Genomic DNA, 17,162 nt, shown 5'->3' with positions numbered 1-17,162 from the left:
GGTCTTCCAACTCCCTCCCTTCCCATCCAGCCTCACCGCCGCCCCGCGAGCACCCGACCGCACTCGCCCCACCCCCAATCCCACAGGACGCGAACCCCTCCTCTTTAAGGGACTGGTGCTAATGAACTCTCGAGGGGGGAGGGTGTGGGGTTAGGGGGGCCGGGGTAGTTTCATGGAGCGAAAGAGTCCGGGGATGAAGGATGTGGAAACTCCGTACCTTACACCCGAGACTTTTCTACCGCCCACCACAGCAACCCCAATACCCCTTGGTGGTGGGGGGACCCTCGCGATGGGGTATCCTCCAGTCCCCCCTTTGAACCAGCAGTCCCGTAAAGTGACCGACCGCCCGTGCCCGTTAAACGGAGACGTCACTCAAGCAGAATCCATGCGTCATCCTCTCTATCCCGGCCGTCTCGGGAGAGAAAAAAAACGCGATGTTTGATCATCCCAGACGAGCTCTCATGGTGATTTCTCCGACGGCTTGCTCGGCACAGGTAGGCGGCAGGGACGGGGGAGTCGCTCCTGGCTGCGATGGATGAGGATCGCGGCGGCGTCGATTGAAGCCGTTGGGGTCGAAAGAGATGATTCAGGGATCTCGGCCAGCGTCGACCACGAATCCAAACAGTTTTTTTCTTTTGTTTTCCTCAACATATTTCCAGGCCGTCACCTCGGCTTCTTTTCGTCGAGGGCGGGAGTTAAATACATTTGCGTAGTAGGGTAAACAGGGGAAAGCTCTTTCTCGTCTATGCGCCGCTGAGTGTGGTTACAGACAGCGAGCTAGACAGGCCCAAGTACTTATTTACCCGTAATTCTCCTTCACGACATACTTACCTGATAGGTGTGAAGAGTAGAATATAATCGTCAAATCCTAGGGCTTTGCACGTTTATCTTTACTTCTTGCATACTGTTTTTATAACCCCCATCTAAAAAATACTGGCATCTTCGATTGCATTTTATTCAGTTCATAATATTTCCCAGTGAATAGGTACTCTTTCACGTATATATTTATGAGTTTATAGTGTAAATTTAAAACGAACGTACCTACGGTTGTGAAGCAATAGAAAAAACAATACCCGGGAGCGTAAACTTGATTGGCACTAGGTTTGTTTGAGGAGGGAGGTCAAAACTAAGTTACAAGTAAAGGGAAGATTGGAGACTCACACTAGGTCTCTTGGGTGTGTTTGGGAAACAGTGACCCACGTGTACCTCAATCACACACAAACAATGCAAAATTAATAAATAAGGAAAAAAACTTATAACCGCACGATCAATAGGGTGTGTTAAGGAATAACAGCCACTCTCGTGACTCGCATTCACACACATACTAAGGTTTTGCAAGGAAATCTCCTATGGCTGATACCCGTTGTACTCACACAGGAATGAAAAACAAATTGAAATAAAAATCAAAATAGATTAAGACCCAAGTTCATGTTCGCAGTCACTCGATCACTCGGGTGTGTTAGACATTAGTGAATAGCACTCACTCCCACGTTCAGGGTTTACAAGGATTCCTCATATGTCAGTGACTTGTCAATCACACGGATAAATACAAAATTATAAAACAGATCTACGCTCGTTTTCGCTCATTCAATCAATCACTCGAGTTCGGAAACCGGGGCCTTTGCTAATAACAAGTACTCACTCGATCAAGGTTGACGAGGATTCCTCCGCTGCCAGTGACCCGTCCATAATATAGATGAAAAGAAAAATATAAATATTAAGGAAGGTAGTAGGTAGCGGGGTAAGGTAATTGCCTAGAGAAAACCTGACGCCAGATGTTTCGCCTGCCAAGCAGGCCTCTTCGGGGAAGAAAACTGCGAATCACAAGTACTCACTCGTTCAGGGTTCACAAGGGTTCCTTATATGCCAGTGACCCGGCAACAGTGACCTAGAGCCAATTTAGTTTACGGCCTCGGCTATTTCGTTTTCCATGCGCTTACAGTTCATTTAACATGTGCTATTATATGATTATATTTCTTGAAGTCGCAATACAGGATATTCCATCTAGTTCCTTATGGAGAGAAAGAGTAATGAAGAACTTCAGTTACATTAATTTTTAATGTGTATAGATATTATCAATATATGGTTACCCGCAGTCTGCTTCAAAACCATTGGCTTACAAAGAGGGAGATACGCTAGAGGAGTTCACATAATTAGGAAATGTTTTGGATGACGGTGGGCAGAGGAGTCGAGACACAGAGAATAATTTCGCTGGAAAAAGAAGATTTAGCTGAAGAGTGGCAGTTGACGTCAGGCGCCTAAGTAAAGAAGTACAGAAAAAACTAGTGAAAACTTTAGCATGGGGCGTAGTTTTGAATGTTTCAGAAGCTTTGTCGTTGAGGAAAGGAAAACAAACGATGTATTTCCAGGAAAAGTAATGGAAGGGAGACGGATGTTGGGAGAAATTCAAAGAAGACAGGTGGGTGCAGGAAATACTAAGGGGCAATGGGATGCTGAAGACGGCAATAGTATTTACCGTCCTAGTGCAAGCATTTTATTCACTCTCTTACTCCTTCGCTCGGTCAATGTGCACACATACGACAATCCAAGGCTTTCGTACTTCTGAATCCCTGCTCCAGGAGGAAGGGTGGATATTGGAGGTAAAATTGGCAGCATCCTACGGTAAGGGTGGTGGGGAATGGAGGTTACGATCGCCAATATGAGTGAGCGCACTACAGCTGTTTACAATGTCGTTCCCGCTCTTCTATCGAATCGCTTTAGAGGGAGCAACCGAAATGCTTCCTAGTTGATTCAGTGAATAGTGACGGCGATTTTTTTTATTGATTTCCCCCGCGAAGGTTAAGAGTGGAGGGGGAAAAACTTACATTTGGCTTTTGTTCGAAGTCATCCCACCGCATTTTGATCTCTCCAACCTGATAATCAATGATAAAATGCACGTCCCATCACCAGACGAATTACTATCACATTGTAACGAATTTACCAAGTGAAAGTAATAAATTCCGCACGTAATTAGAACTAATATATTTGAACACTCCGTAGTATTCGTTAGTTGGTTTTTGTGTTTTGAGGCTACTTGTCTAAATTTATAATGAAATATCAAATCATTCTACAAATCACTTTCACAGAGATGAATCACTTCGACAAAACGTCCATATTCTAGGGGGGATTTCAGCCGATTACCAGCTTGCGGAGGACTATGTAAACGTGAACGCCGAAGTCGTAACTAAAGAGTATATAACCTGCTAGCAGTGATGAATAAATTAACATTTTTATGAATTCACTTGCTTACAGTTCAGAATAAACCTGTAATGTTTGTTTATTGTCGTCAGTAATATTTTGAGTAAGCACACGTTTATTTCGCGAGAATCTTATTATTTTTCAGAGAAGCAACTATCGTGAAGCAATTTATTATGGCTGTAATTCATTAAAAGTATTTACGAATGTAGGAAAATGTATTTTATTTGAAAAAAGCAGCAATAATATTGAATTTAGCGAATAGGGACGGCACGCAGTATTTTGGAGAACGCTCAAAAGATATATGAAAGCGATTACGAAGTGCTCCTCAGACTCGTGCAGGGTCCTCTTCCGTTAGTGAAAATGAAAGAGAATCTTGACGCAGTCCAATAAGCAGAATGATCCATTTGGCTCACTTAAACAGAATCGAAGAGTAGCAGAATAAGAGGGCAATTGAAAAGGCTCTGTTTCAATATCTGCTCCGGATATATTAGTTGGCCCGATTTCGTGGGGTTGAGACCAGAGGATTCCACTTCCAGTCTGGTCTTCTATTTCACACCGGATGAACATTCATTTTTTTTGTTTTACTACATATTCTTGAAGAAAAAAAAAATTTCCAGGTCAATTTGCTTTCAGTTTCAATTAACAGAAAAATCCATCATAATTTGACAAATTTGGCCAAAAACGAAATTATAATAATTTTTAAAATTTACAATAATAACATCATTTATTTTAATGAAATCAACCTTTTCCATAATATGTTTATCAATAGATATAATTTGAAATTTCTCTCATATTGTTTTCAATAATAGTATAAAAATATGGGCCTATATAAATACAAAACTAAGACCTATGTTCCCTCGTAATTAACACAGATGCCTTTTTTTTCAAAGGCTCAATTTATTTGGGCCCTTGACTCAAAATAACAAGTTTTTACTGCATCACGATTTTTAAATATACATAATTTGATATAACCATGCCTAATTAGTGACTAACTTTAAAAATTTTAAAAATTTTTCATGATTTTTCAGGTTCATTTCAAGGTTAATACAAAGGGTTTTCCAAATATAGGCTACAGAAGGCTATTCCAATATATATTGGAATATATAAAAAAAAAAATATATATATATATATATATACACAATATTATATATATAATATTATACATATATATATATATATGTGTGTGTATATATGTATATATATATATATATATATATATATATATATATATATATATATATATATATATATATATATATATATATATATATATATATATATATATAGCATCACTTTAAACATTGGTATTAGGAAAGACCTCAGCAAAAAATAACATTTTATAATAATGACGGCCTTATATGACTGTAAAGCTGAAGCTATTTGTTTTCTCAGTTAAAAATGTTCCTCTACAAGGCTATATACTATAAAATATATTAACTATGAAGACCATCACATTGAAATGGAGAAACAATGGATTATAAATATGATGAGATAATGCATTCATATGTAGCATCATAAATATAAAAATAATGGAGAGGCACGAACCCCATGTCAATAAACAAAAGATTTAGCCTAGAGAAAAATTTCACCAGAAGTTACAAGATGCCAACATCGAATAGGAAATTGAAATTGCACTTCAGGCAAAAGGCATAAAAAAGACTATTTTAGTAGTTATCTGAAACAAAACATTGAACTAAATCAAGGAAAAAAGTGGATAGACTAACGACAATACCAAAATTATGTTTCACCAGAGAACCCACTCAGAGTTTATTGCCTCCATAAAAATGCATTAACACTGCAGCCTTGCAAATGAACATACAAACAAATATGAAAATCCTGCAAATATTTTGGATACTAAACCAGTTTGGATAATGTGCACAGCTTTTGTGCAAAAAAAACGACTAAATTGAATCGTTCTTCTAGGTAGATAACGATTTGTAAGTTTTTTAATACCAAGGCAGCACAAAAAACTGATAGAAATTAATTACACTTATGGTCCCATCGGTTGTGTATTTAGCGCCACTTTTTAACTTACTGCCCAACATTCAAGGCTTTGAATATTTCACCGAATAAACCAGACATTCCACACTTCAATCATTTTCATCCAGTCTCTGTCTTACATTACGCTTCTGGCTGTTGTTCACTTTTCTCTTCTTGAAGGAAACTGAAGAACCATCACCACCTCCAAGAGACTCAACCTTTTTCTCTTTAAATTTTATCTTTACTTCTTCAGATAATTCAGGTACCTTGTACTCAATGAAATTCTTTTGTTCTGGAAGCTCTAAGTCCACAGAGGGGGGACTAGAAGAAAAAAGACAACTGAATATAAGATACATTTCAGATACATTTTTCAAATATTATACCACTCTTTCACATAAAATAAACTGAGTCCAAATTAATGTCAAGATAAATTAGCAATACAGAGTCTATCAAACAAATCACATCAGTAATATAATCATATATTTAAATAAATGTTTGCTTAGAATATTAGTGGATAACGCTTTTATAATGATGGCAAATTTATTTCAAACAAAATATTATGGTCCAAGTGTATAACTTTTGTTTCAAAGGAAATTACTGGGGTAGTTATGTAGCTTTGAATGGACTGGATATTATTTACACTACTGAAAAAGATTTCTATTCTCAAATCAGCATACCAATATAAAATCAAAGATATCACTATAATAAATTATTTCAATTTTAAGTATCTTCATGGCAAGAAGAATCTAATGTTCATCCTAAATTTCAACACCTCAAATGACTTAAGCAAATCACATTTTACTACATGTCAAAAAAAATTCCAAAAATTCTACAATTTTCATCAAAAGATGTGTATGCAAAGGTCTTTAGGTTCATTTTTTTCATTCTTGAACCCCCTCTATGTGAACTACTTACTGCACTAGAACTTCCATTGCATCATCCTTAATTCTTTACTGAGTAATTCAATTATAATTCCTGTTTGCCCCTACTTTTTTTTGTAAGATAACTAAAAATCAAATTTAGGGATTTATCATCCAAAGACTTGACAGATATTACCTAACCTTTGGATCCACAAAAAGCAAATTTTGCAATTCATAAAGAAATCTTCTCCTGTAAGACTCCAATAATTTCACCAAAAAATTAAAATGCATATTAATGTTAAGTATTCAATACTAAATTTTAAATAATTTAAATGTTCAGTCAAGTCCTGTAGGCCATGAGGCTGTTAAATTTTGATGTTTTTAGATATAATGCTGAGGAATGCATTCTAATGCATGTCCCATGTGACTCCTCAGAACAAACATGGAATGCTTTCAATTGACAAGATAATAAAAGGGCAAGGTCTCATGCTTTATCTAGGATAATAATGCAAAATGTAAATTCTAAAGCGTAAATTAGTGAATCACAACAAAAATTATAACAATAATATTTTTATTGCCCTGAATGAGACATATTTTGAGTATGAATAGCCAACAGCTGTAGCATGTATATGAACGTAGCATGAATATGCCAACAGCTGATGCAACAACATTCAAATCCACATAAAGTCAAATGGTCCTATTTCAGGTGAAACCAGACAAATTAGGTATAAACATTAACTCACATCAGTGCACAAGGGTTCCTTGAGGCACTTCCTCATTGTTACTGGTTAGAGTAATAAGAATCCAACATTTATCTGTACAAATGCAGAGTCATGAAATGACTGGGCTTCTCTCTCCTCCATTTCCTCCCTTCTTTTAGCTTCCCGTCAAAACTTTACTTCTCAAGTGAATCCTCATACCAAATACCTGCATTATTTCACAAAACATAACTTTGATTGTGGTAAATAAGAACAATTAAAGCTCCAGTAAAAATATGAAACCTCGAAATAAAACTTTCCATAGGTTTCAGATATGTTTTTGCTTTACTCATGAAAAGGATCTCTTGAATACAATGGCTCAAATTGACCAGTCGGTTAGTAACGTGAATAGTGGCTAATACCTATTCAAGCTATAATGAGAATAACAAAGAGTAGAGAAACCTTGGTTCGACACTCTTCCAAGTTCCATAAGGTTCTGCTTTTGGAGCCGGTCCAAAAACAACAGGGATGTCAGTCTTGATGGGCTTCTTTTCCTCTCCAAATCGTTTCTTTTTCTCCTTGTCCCAATGATGCGAGCCAAACTTGGCTTCTGAAAAGAATGAAAACATTAAATAATCCAAATCAATGAAGCATCTACCAACTAATGAAGAGATAAGCACTCACTCTGATTTCCAGATTGCTTCATTTTATTGCTTTTCGAATTTTTCTCACTGGTACTACTTGTAACTGAAGTAGAAGATTTTGGCTCCTCAGGAGGTATTGGTATAGAAACTGCCATATCCTGGATAATTTGCGAGGAATAATCTGGATTTGATTCCACATCTTTCAAATATGCCTTCATGGCTGCCTAGAAATTAAGAAAAAAGTTAAATACATGTGAAAAGTTAAATACATGTGAAAAGTTAAATACACCAAATGTAAAACTTCCACAAACATTTTATGACTATATATATCCCAATATCTGCTGATCAAAATAATTTTTCTAACTACTCTCCTAACTTTAAAACAATTCAAGTCTTAAAAACTATGGGAATCTGCAAGGGGTAATTAATTTTGTCGCAGATTAATAGACAGTCATGCATCATTTTAAAATTTCAAAACTTAATTAAATAAATTAAACCAATCGAAGTCATTACCGATTAGAGCAATATCAGTGTTTCTTTTTTCTGAACATTTTCAAACAGCAATGAAGCAGAAGATGACTATTAATTTCTGCATCAATTTGAAATTAATATATAATTAATATTCAGCCACAGAATACATAGTCCCATCTCTATCCAGGATTTAGATTGTATGATGAGGAGAATTTCTAATATTTCATAAATTATGTTGAATGTTTTTGCATTCAACATAATAAAAAACTTCATTTCGCTTAAGAATGTAGCAACAACTTTTCAAATACTAATCATTTCGTAATACAATTAACATCATAAAACAGAAACATTAGAAAAATGATGAGGTTATTGAGCAAATTTCGCATCTGCGATAAATTTTCATTTCTCTATTGTTACACATGAAAATTTACTTGGCTCTGAAACAACCAACAAACTCTGCTTTTGAAGTTATTTCAAATGGCCAGGTAAAGCACAGAAGTTCAACCTTCTGGTATTTTCAAAACTTTTTCATTACGAACCTCATGGATTAATTTATGAAGTAACAGGTCCTCTGTGTATGGAAAGTTATTTAAAAATGTTTTAAATACCTTTTAAAGAAATGTTTATTGAGGAATTTTCTAACAACTAACGCATATCAATATAATTTGGAGGTCCTAAGGCAGCACATGACATTCAGAATATTGTACCAATTTAATACATAATATATTAAAAAATTGGAAATATTACACGCATAATCATTAACTCCATGATTTCTACTTTGTGACACATTTAATCATTTTAGAGAATTATTTCAACTCTTACTTCAGAGCAATAATTTCAGAGTATAAAAATCATTCGCCTTGGGCATTCATTCATATGTGATCAGTACTTCATGACAGATAGTTCAGCATCCTTGGTAGGAGTTCTGCATCGCAAGATACTGTACAGTGTGTAATTTTGGTAAATTGTTTTCTCATGAAACCATTAATAAAAAAGAGGCACTTTCCTGCTGTCCAAGTCATTAAGATTTTACATGGATACAGGTGTCATTGGCCAGATGTCCAAAAAAAATGGCCACACACTAACATGGCTACCAGCCAAAACTGAGGCTCAGCTGTTAAAAAAATAATTAATCAATGCCAAAACGAATAAACAGCTGTTAAATGCAGGAGAGTAAGAAAATTCATGGAGCAGAAGCCTTTCTAATGTTCAGATTACACACATTTCTGTAACAACATACAAATATTTCTGTACCATTAGCACCAAAATCAAAGATTTCTTGTACTTTCCTCTGAAACCCTTGTCACCTGGAATCTTCTGATAGCATGGCCTATTAGGAACAATTAATTAGAGAGCTAATGTATGCAGCAGTTATACTTAATCCCCATGCAGCTATTATGCTCGTTTTTTTATGATTTACATTTTGTGATGCATTCCAAAAACATTGTGCGAATTGCATCTTAACAGAGTAGCCACCATAACAGTAATTAAACCAAGATTATTCATGTTACAAATTTTATTCACTCTCAAATGACAAAATAAAAGATATGGCACAGCATTTTAGAATGTTTCAGCAGTTTTCTATTTCCTGTATGAATTGACAAGATTGGAAAGGATTATTCATGATGAGACCCAATGAGTTTATTAGAGAGCCTATTGTATGAAAATGTTTAAAATTCCCTGAAATTGGATTGAGACTTCAAATACCTATAAAATAAATCCAAATTTCAGTGTTATTTAGCTTAAAAAACTTGTCTTTGGCATTTTTAATGCCAAGAAAACAAAAGAGAAATGATGAGTTTTCAACAAATAGCTCACCTTTTCCATTTTCTTTATTTCAGCATCAACTTGTAGTTTCTCTTTTTCCTCTTTGACACTTTTTTTTGTGATCTCACCAAGTCTTCTCTGTACATTTTCTTTGTGTCTTTTACCCTTTTCATGAAATTCGATGCTCTAGAGTGAGTTAGGAAAAAAATCTTACAGTATTATTTTGTAGTTTATATCATTTCCTAAGAGGAATATACTTTCCTGCAGTAACTCGAAATCTTACCGGTTTATTGTCTGCCAACCAACACTTGCAGAATTCACAATACTTCTTAGCCTGAGACTTCCAGTAATCTGCCCTGAAAAAATAAAACTCAATTTTTACCAATGGCCAATGGGAAATAAAACTAGTAGTAAAAGACGAAAACAGTTAAGGGATCACCATCCGCTTTATTTGAGATGGTGGCATTGTTTACAAGTATTTGAAAAGAAATATATTTTACAGGAAAAACATTTTTTATACACTTTTTACTAGAAAAGTTCTTAAAATAAAAGAACAAAGTTTACAAAAATCAACAATAAAAACTTCTAACATTAGTCTGTGATATGTTTCATTTATTTTTCAAAATTATTTCAATTTAGAATATTTTTCAAGTCTGAGGATATTTCTTATGGAAAGTTTACACATAATTGGTCAAGTTATTGAGTTTAAATTTAACAGGTGTCTCCCACACAACCAAGCATGGTTGTCTCCCTTCTATGCCCAAAACAATATTCCCAGTTCAACGTCACTAAATTGTGGACGGACTTCATGCACCTAAATTGAAGGCCTACTCCAAAAATAACACTTTGCAACACCGGTTGATTACAATGGTTCTGCATCCTTCACAATAACAAATTTTTGAATTCGACTACCATCTACAATTGTGAGAAATGCATTTCAACAACAGGGATTCAATAAAAATTTAGAATATCAACATCACTGGCCATTCCTCCTCTTGCAAGAGGGTAAATCATCCATGAAAAAGGTAATCACCAAAAATAATTCAATCCATAATACAACCAAACAAAATGTGGTTTAGTTCTGTACAAAGACTCCACCAGAAGCAGCGGGAGATGAGCTGTAGATTTCTTAGTTTACATGCACAAAATTACTCCCGCAATTCCACAAAAATAACTGGGAACATTTTCAAGTTCAAGAGAGCTGACAACAAGTTAGGAAATTTAAAATCATTAGCACATTTCTCTTTGTACATAGACAATATAAATAAACCATAGTCATTCATGGAAAGTAACTCTCATCATTATGGAATAATTTCAAATAGGTGAATAGGATGCAACCAGTTAAAGATGTTAATAGTAAATTACTCACATGAATTTGACAACTTATTTTCAGAACAATTGGAAGTTTTGAATCGAATACACCCTGAGGATAAAGCTTATGCTTAAGGTAGTACAACATCAGCTTAGAAATAAGTTAATATTTCTAAACTAATGTCCAAGGAAGCAACCTTAACATATATGGTAGCAATTATAAATAGTGTTACATATGACATACAACATTGATGAACAGATTAAATGGAAGAAATACAATCACAAGGAATAAGGAAGTTCACAAGTAAATCTTTAAGATTAATATAATGTAACATTTATGGCATACACATTAGGTATGGCTCAGCAAAATTGCTCACATTAAACTAAAATTGACAAAAACAAAACTATTCACCGCTATGAAATGCTAAAAGATCTTAGTAAAAACAATGGTAACTTGTTCAACAACATGTCTAAACATTAGGAACATTCAATTAACCCTGCTACAGCTGGATGGCATTTATATAGTACATTTACTGGGAGAGTAACAATTTTATCTATTTTTTAAACTTCTTTCAGCGTTGAACAAATAAATGCACCAGTTCAACTTTGCTGATTACAATCATGCATCATTCCATATAAATCGCTTGTTTTTAAAAAAACATGCAAAACATAAATCCATATTAAAATAGCATTCATCAAAACTTAACTGCTGTTGGCTTACATTGTCACATCACTGTCTAATGTGAAAAAATCACAAATTTTGGTACATTCTCATTAGTTTAACATTTAATGATTTTTAATGTATTGTGTAAACAGAAATACGTTAAACAATTATGTTCAAATAACCATAACAAAATTGTATCTAAAAATATTCGCCACCCTTCTCATCAAATGATGATGCATTTAGTTTTTTAAAAATATTGGAATACCTCTCATTCTAAAACCAAACTATAAATAATGATAATATGCATTACATGAAGTCGATTCGGCGAACACTATCTTGGCACCCAAAATAACAGAAACAATAACAGTTACTACATTCAGAAAAAGTCACAAAACAATTTAGATGACTGCACATTTTATTCCAAGTCAATGTAATTTTTTGGGCAACATATTTTTACCATTTCCAAATTTAAACACTAAATAGTAAAAAGAATAGGACAACTTTACATACTCTTGTTATGCTCCAAAATGTCAAAGAGTTGTTGATATGGAACTGACTTGGATTGACCCAGTAAATTTCTAAATTTTTATTTTTTCAGTTGAAAAGGAATTCATGCAGTAAAAATTCTAAAGTCACTTCTGTGTTAACCACCTGAAGTCCGAAAATGAGATTAATTGCAATTTATAAGCCTATAAATTCCTCAACAGTTTCTCAAACATAAGCCACAATTAAACCAGAAGTACTTTTATCTTATGTGTAGTAAAACAGTTAATAAGTTGAGGGATTTATTAAAATGTACCTCAATAACATTAAAACAAAAATGAGTAATTATGCATACAAACCATGCATTGAAAATAACACATTATCACAGGAGTAGCAAATGGTAACACCCAAACCATCAAGCAACATTATACTGGGATAAATATCATGGAATATAGTTGACTCTAAAGGCTCATGGCTTGGGCTTGCCATGTCAACAGCACAGGAATATCTGATAATCAGCTAGTTCAATCAATTTTATAACATGAAACATTCACAGAAATACACATTATGGCATCAACACATTACAATACAGCAAAATAATTAAAACACCATAATACCAATGGGTTTTAACTGATGTAATGTAAGAATAAAATGCTTCAATGACACACAACATAAATATTTAGATTAATCAGATCTTCAAACTCAAGTGCAGATCCATAAGCCCAGAACTCCCAATATTATAGAGAAGCTAAGTGTTTTGACTAAGATTCTGGTATTTACATGCAAATGACAAAATATATCAGTTGTTTTTACAGCATCTTGGTTATTAATTTTTCAGTAATATACACGAAATATTCTTGTTCACGCCAGGACCTGTCCAATTAATGGACCAGTCTTGAAATACATAACAATAGATCACATACATAAATGTCATGTGCCTCCTAAAACTTGGATTAAACATTGGTAATTCAATAAAAATAAATTCTCTTATACACACAACATTCAATCGGCATTGTCCTAGTAGCTTTAATCAGATATGCTCAACTTATACATCTCTTTTCCTTGGAAAATGGGGAGCTTGGAATCCCTTTTACCAATAACCCCAACTTACATAACAATATCACAATCAATGCTTTCCACCAATCTTGTGAGAAATTTTTTTATCATCACAGACACAACTTTGATCACCATCAGTGCATCAATAAATATCATAGAAATGTTATGTTTTTTTATAAATTGGCATTAACTAAACCTGTATCCTTGTTAAGGACCTAATAATGGCACATTAAGGAATTATTGAGCTGTTACTGAGATCTATAAATAACATTCTTACTCTTACAATATGATGGCACAATGGAATTCACAATACTCTGCCAAGCCTATTAGCAGTCAATTCCATTTTTCTGACTAGACTATAGATAAAAATACAATCAACATGAATTAACAATTAATTATTCTCATGTCCTCTCCATAATGGCAACAACTTAAAGAGAACTAAACACATCTTAACAAACGTGGCTATCAAAATGTATCACATCTGTGTAGCACTCGGCTATATATATATATATTGGTACTGACTGCAATTGGATGCAAAAAAATAGTGTCATTGGTTTACAAAAGGCACAAACCAAATCCTAATTTCCACATTCGTTAGCAACTATGACAAGAGCCATTAGTGTAAATTTTGCGCAATTGCAATAGCAAAGGATAGTGAATATCTTCATCATATTCACAATGCTTTTTCAATTCCAAATGACGCTTCCAGACATGCTCGTTATAGCAATGATCTATAGTGCAATGAAATTTACTTTTAGCCTCGTCAAGGAATTTATCCAAAGTATCACCACGCCTAGGAGCCATTACTAAACCAACCCCATTTTCATTCAAAACAGTCCATATTGTCTCAATTAAATCCTTTCTATCGTCATCAAAAAAGAGGCAGTCAGCGCACAATACAATATCATATTTGCTTTGAGCATTTTCATATGACATTCTCACACCCCACTGTAAAACAGCACAAGTGACGACTGAAGATCCAAAATCGTTGTGGTTTATAATATGCTGGACATTGTTGACCGATATGACATTTCCATCTGTAAGAAAAACTCTTGGAGCAGTTGTATATTTTGCAATCATTACTCCAGCCAAACATGTCATCCCACCTCCTAGCTCTATCACAGACTTTCCAGAAAAGAAATCCAAATTACTCAAGCAATAATAAGCCAAAACTTCTTCAGATGGCCATACACATACATTACCGGTGTTATTGAAGCCCATTAAATCATTAGCAGAAATTTTTTGGGAAATATGCTTTATGTTAACAGAAAATTTATTAGCAGCTACAGCACTGTAACCAAACCACAAGCTTTCACCATACTGCTGATCACACTCTTGTATGGGACAGGGAATAATCAAGCCAAAGCAAGATATTCGGCGCACAGAAACATCCTTCGTTGTCCAATCACAGTCTCTCTTCTGCAATACGCGAGCAAGAAGTTTCCATCGTCGACGCGCATTTTCATTCCTGCCAGAACCTTTCTGAGAGATGAGCTGAGAGCCATTACATAAAGCAGACATCACCAAAGCAGATTTCAGCTAGGCCCTTTCAACACCAGACCTATTCGCCATGACTATTAAATGACCTCGTAGAAGGCCTTTTAAATTATATATGTGATTGGTGGGCTGGGACTCTTAATCCTGTAATGGAAAAACTGACGTTAATCCTCCCAAAGAGTAGAACCATAATATTTCTACAAAATTTGGGCAAGCTAAAATCCAGTATTTATGATGCATCATGGGAAGAACATTGCTATTTGTGCTAGGAAAAAAATCCAAACGCCCTAAAACTACATCTTGAGGTGTTAAATCTGCCTTTAATTTCAAAAAGTAAAGAATCTCTACGCACTTAAGGAAGTACATAATAAAACAATGAACTGGTGAATTCTTTAGCGCAAATTTTATTTTCTGAAGAAATGATGGACAATTTGAAACGAATATTGGAGAGCATCTTCTGATGCTAGAGAAACAAGAGGTGCAAACACACAGGAGGTACATGATATACTGCAATGATATGCAAGCCCATTAGCAAAGATGGGCTTTAACAATGTTTTATTATGACAGGAATAGAACACAAAAATTAAGAATTGTTTATTTACAAACACCATGCAATTAGGATAAAATACTGGAGTATGGGAAACACAAATCATGCAAGGTTTTGTGTTTTTTATGTATAAAAGTTATAGCTCACTCATCTTCTCATGGAAACTGTTCTGGCAGATCTAAAATGCTCTATTTATGGAAGCAGTAGTAGGCAAGAGGTAATGGTATGCAACTACAATTGGTAGCTATAATTCAGTAAGTTCACAGAATACCTTAAAATCACTGTCCGCCGCCAGGTAATTTGACGAGAATTATCCATTACTAAAATTCAACATGAAATGGGTTACGTTGAACTCTGAGAAATTAACTGTATGGTTGATCAAATGAAACACATGTAAAATAAACTCCACCGTCCTTGAAAAACATGTACACATACATAATTAATGAGTTTTCAATGTACACAATAAATTTATAATTAAATCGCACATCCCAGGTGAGAAACATTGAAAATCTAGTAATCATAAGGATTCTTCAGACAATTAATTTCTCCTTTTCAAACGACCTATCCAATAAATGTGCAATTTTGCAATTGGCCCCCGATCATCAAGTAAATTACAATATCAATATAATCCATAAAAAGCATAAATCAAACAAGAATATTTTAAACAATCTCAAAGCAGAAAGAAATTCCGCAACATTACAATGAAAGCTTGTACAAAAATGTAATTTCATTTAAGAGACCCAGCAATTTGGAAAAAAATATTTACATTCAACAAACAGATTGACAATCAAATTAATATCTATCGACCATGTGAATTCTACACTCTAAACCGTTGGTTTACAATGTAATATCCCCTTAGAGTCTGGTGGGTACATGTCAAGGTACAAATAAAAAACAAAGTTGCAACTACAGAATGACAATATGGTTTCCAGGTGCTTAATGATACATGCACTACACATTTAAGGATGACAAAGTACATGAGGCTGACAAGATCTGGACACTAAATGTGAGAGTGCTTTCCATGTTGCCTATCACAAGGAATGAGCACACCAATTCACCAGTAACCTAAATAGAAAATGTAACTCTCCAACTTATAAGGTAGCATACATGAACTTGAATAACAAATTTAATACAGGTACAAGGAGAAAACATTCTTCCTTTGAACAAACCGGGAACGCTATCACTTCATTTGTCACAATTCTTATCTTACAATTCGAGTTGCGATAAAATAGGATTAATTAACACAAAATAGAACAATGTTGCTAATAGAAAGTTGCCATTATGCTGTAAAAATTAAGTCTAGAGGTAATTTTGAAATGCATCACTTGAACTCAACAGCATCTCATGTGATACATCGTCCACAATGTCATCCAATGGTTTCGGTTGCCAGCACAGAATTTCGAGCGTATAAGACTTGAGAGAATTTGAAGTTGATCGGTGCCAGAAAAAAAGGGCAAATGAACTAAATTCGTCGCACGATGTAATTAACCGATAAAAAACTTCCCTCGATCACTGAATAGATCTATAAATAATTCCTTACGAAGGGATGTAGCCGTGGGACTTCCTGTACACTTAAATATCATTATAACGAAATCAGAGCAACAACCAGGAGTATTCTAAGTGATACTCACATATTTATTCTCCTGTCTCACGTTTACTTCCGAGCAAGGTACTGCTCGACACCAACACCGAACGACCAGCCTGCAAGTGTACCAAATCGATTTTGAAGAGCAGCCGATTGAGCCGATTGGTTTACTGCAATGGAATAGTATATGTAGTAAGAAACTAGGGCAGTTTTGCCTGTTTTACCGGTAGGATTTACTATAAGGGGTTGTCTCACGTTTTCTAGAGTTTTGCTTGGCGCCTTTGATCCCTAATGTGAAATTCTTAAATAACCGAACTTCTTTTACATTAAGATTCGTATTATTGAAGACATTTTAACCGAAATACTGTGCCAAAAAAGGCGTGGATTTGAGAATAACAAGT

The 17,162-nt window shown here is 34.6% G+C and overlaps 1 protein-coding gene across 4 annotated transcripts; it reads right to left on the bottom strand.

The window, feature by feature from the left end:
- Window positions 1–4,471: 4,471 nt before the first annotated feature.
- LOC139686313 (calmodulin-lysine N-methyltransferase-like) lies at window positions 4,472–17,124 on the bottom strand. Of its 4 annotated transcripts, XM_071583469.1 has the most exons (7): window positions 17,017–17,105; window positions 16,808–16,931; window positions 9,902–9,974; window positions 9,670–9,804; window positions 7,421–7,604; window positions 7,199–7,346; window positions 4,472–5,499 (listed from the first exon to the last, which is right to left on the bottom strand). In XM_071583469.1, coding segments are annotated over exons 2-7 (753 nt in total). In that variant the 5' UTR covers window positions 16,810–16,931; window positions 17,017–17,105; the 3' UTR covers window positions 4,472–5,288. The 4 variants fall into 4 exon arrangements, with proteins under 4 accessions (XP_071439570.1, XP_071439566.1, XP_071439567.1 ...); XM_071583465.1 differs by lacking the exons at window positions 4,472–5,499; window positions 7,199–7,346; window positions 7,421–7,604; window positions 9,670–9,804; window positions 9,902–9,974 and adding an exon at window positions 10,046–14,773 and having other exon boundaries at window positions 17,017–17,124; XM_071583466.1 differs by lacking the exons at window positions 4,472–5,499; window positions 7,199–7,346; window positions 7,421–7,604; ... (2 more) ...; window positions 16,808–16,931; window positions 17,017–17,105 and adding exons at window positions 10,046–14,773; window positions 16,502–16,788.
- Between the last annotated feature and the right edge of the window lie 38 nt (window positions 17,125–17,162).

Source organism: Hetaerina americana, unplaced genomic scaffold (genome assembly GCF_022747635.1).
Source record: "Hetaerina americana unplaced genomic scaffold, ioHetAmer1.1.p SCAF_14, whole genome shotgun sequence".
Lineage (NCBI taxonomy): Eukaryota > Metazoa > Arthropoda > Insecta > Odonata > Calopterygidae > Hetaerina > Hetaerina americana.
This window is presented reverse-complemented; position numbering and strand designations above follow the sequence as displayed.

What these genes read in the sequence shown, in the direction of transcription:
- LOC139686313 (XM_071583465.1), bottom strand. Translation starts at nt 14,653, where the DNA reads ATGTCTGCTTTATGTAATGGCTCTCAGCTCATCTCTCAGAAAGGTTCT.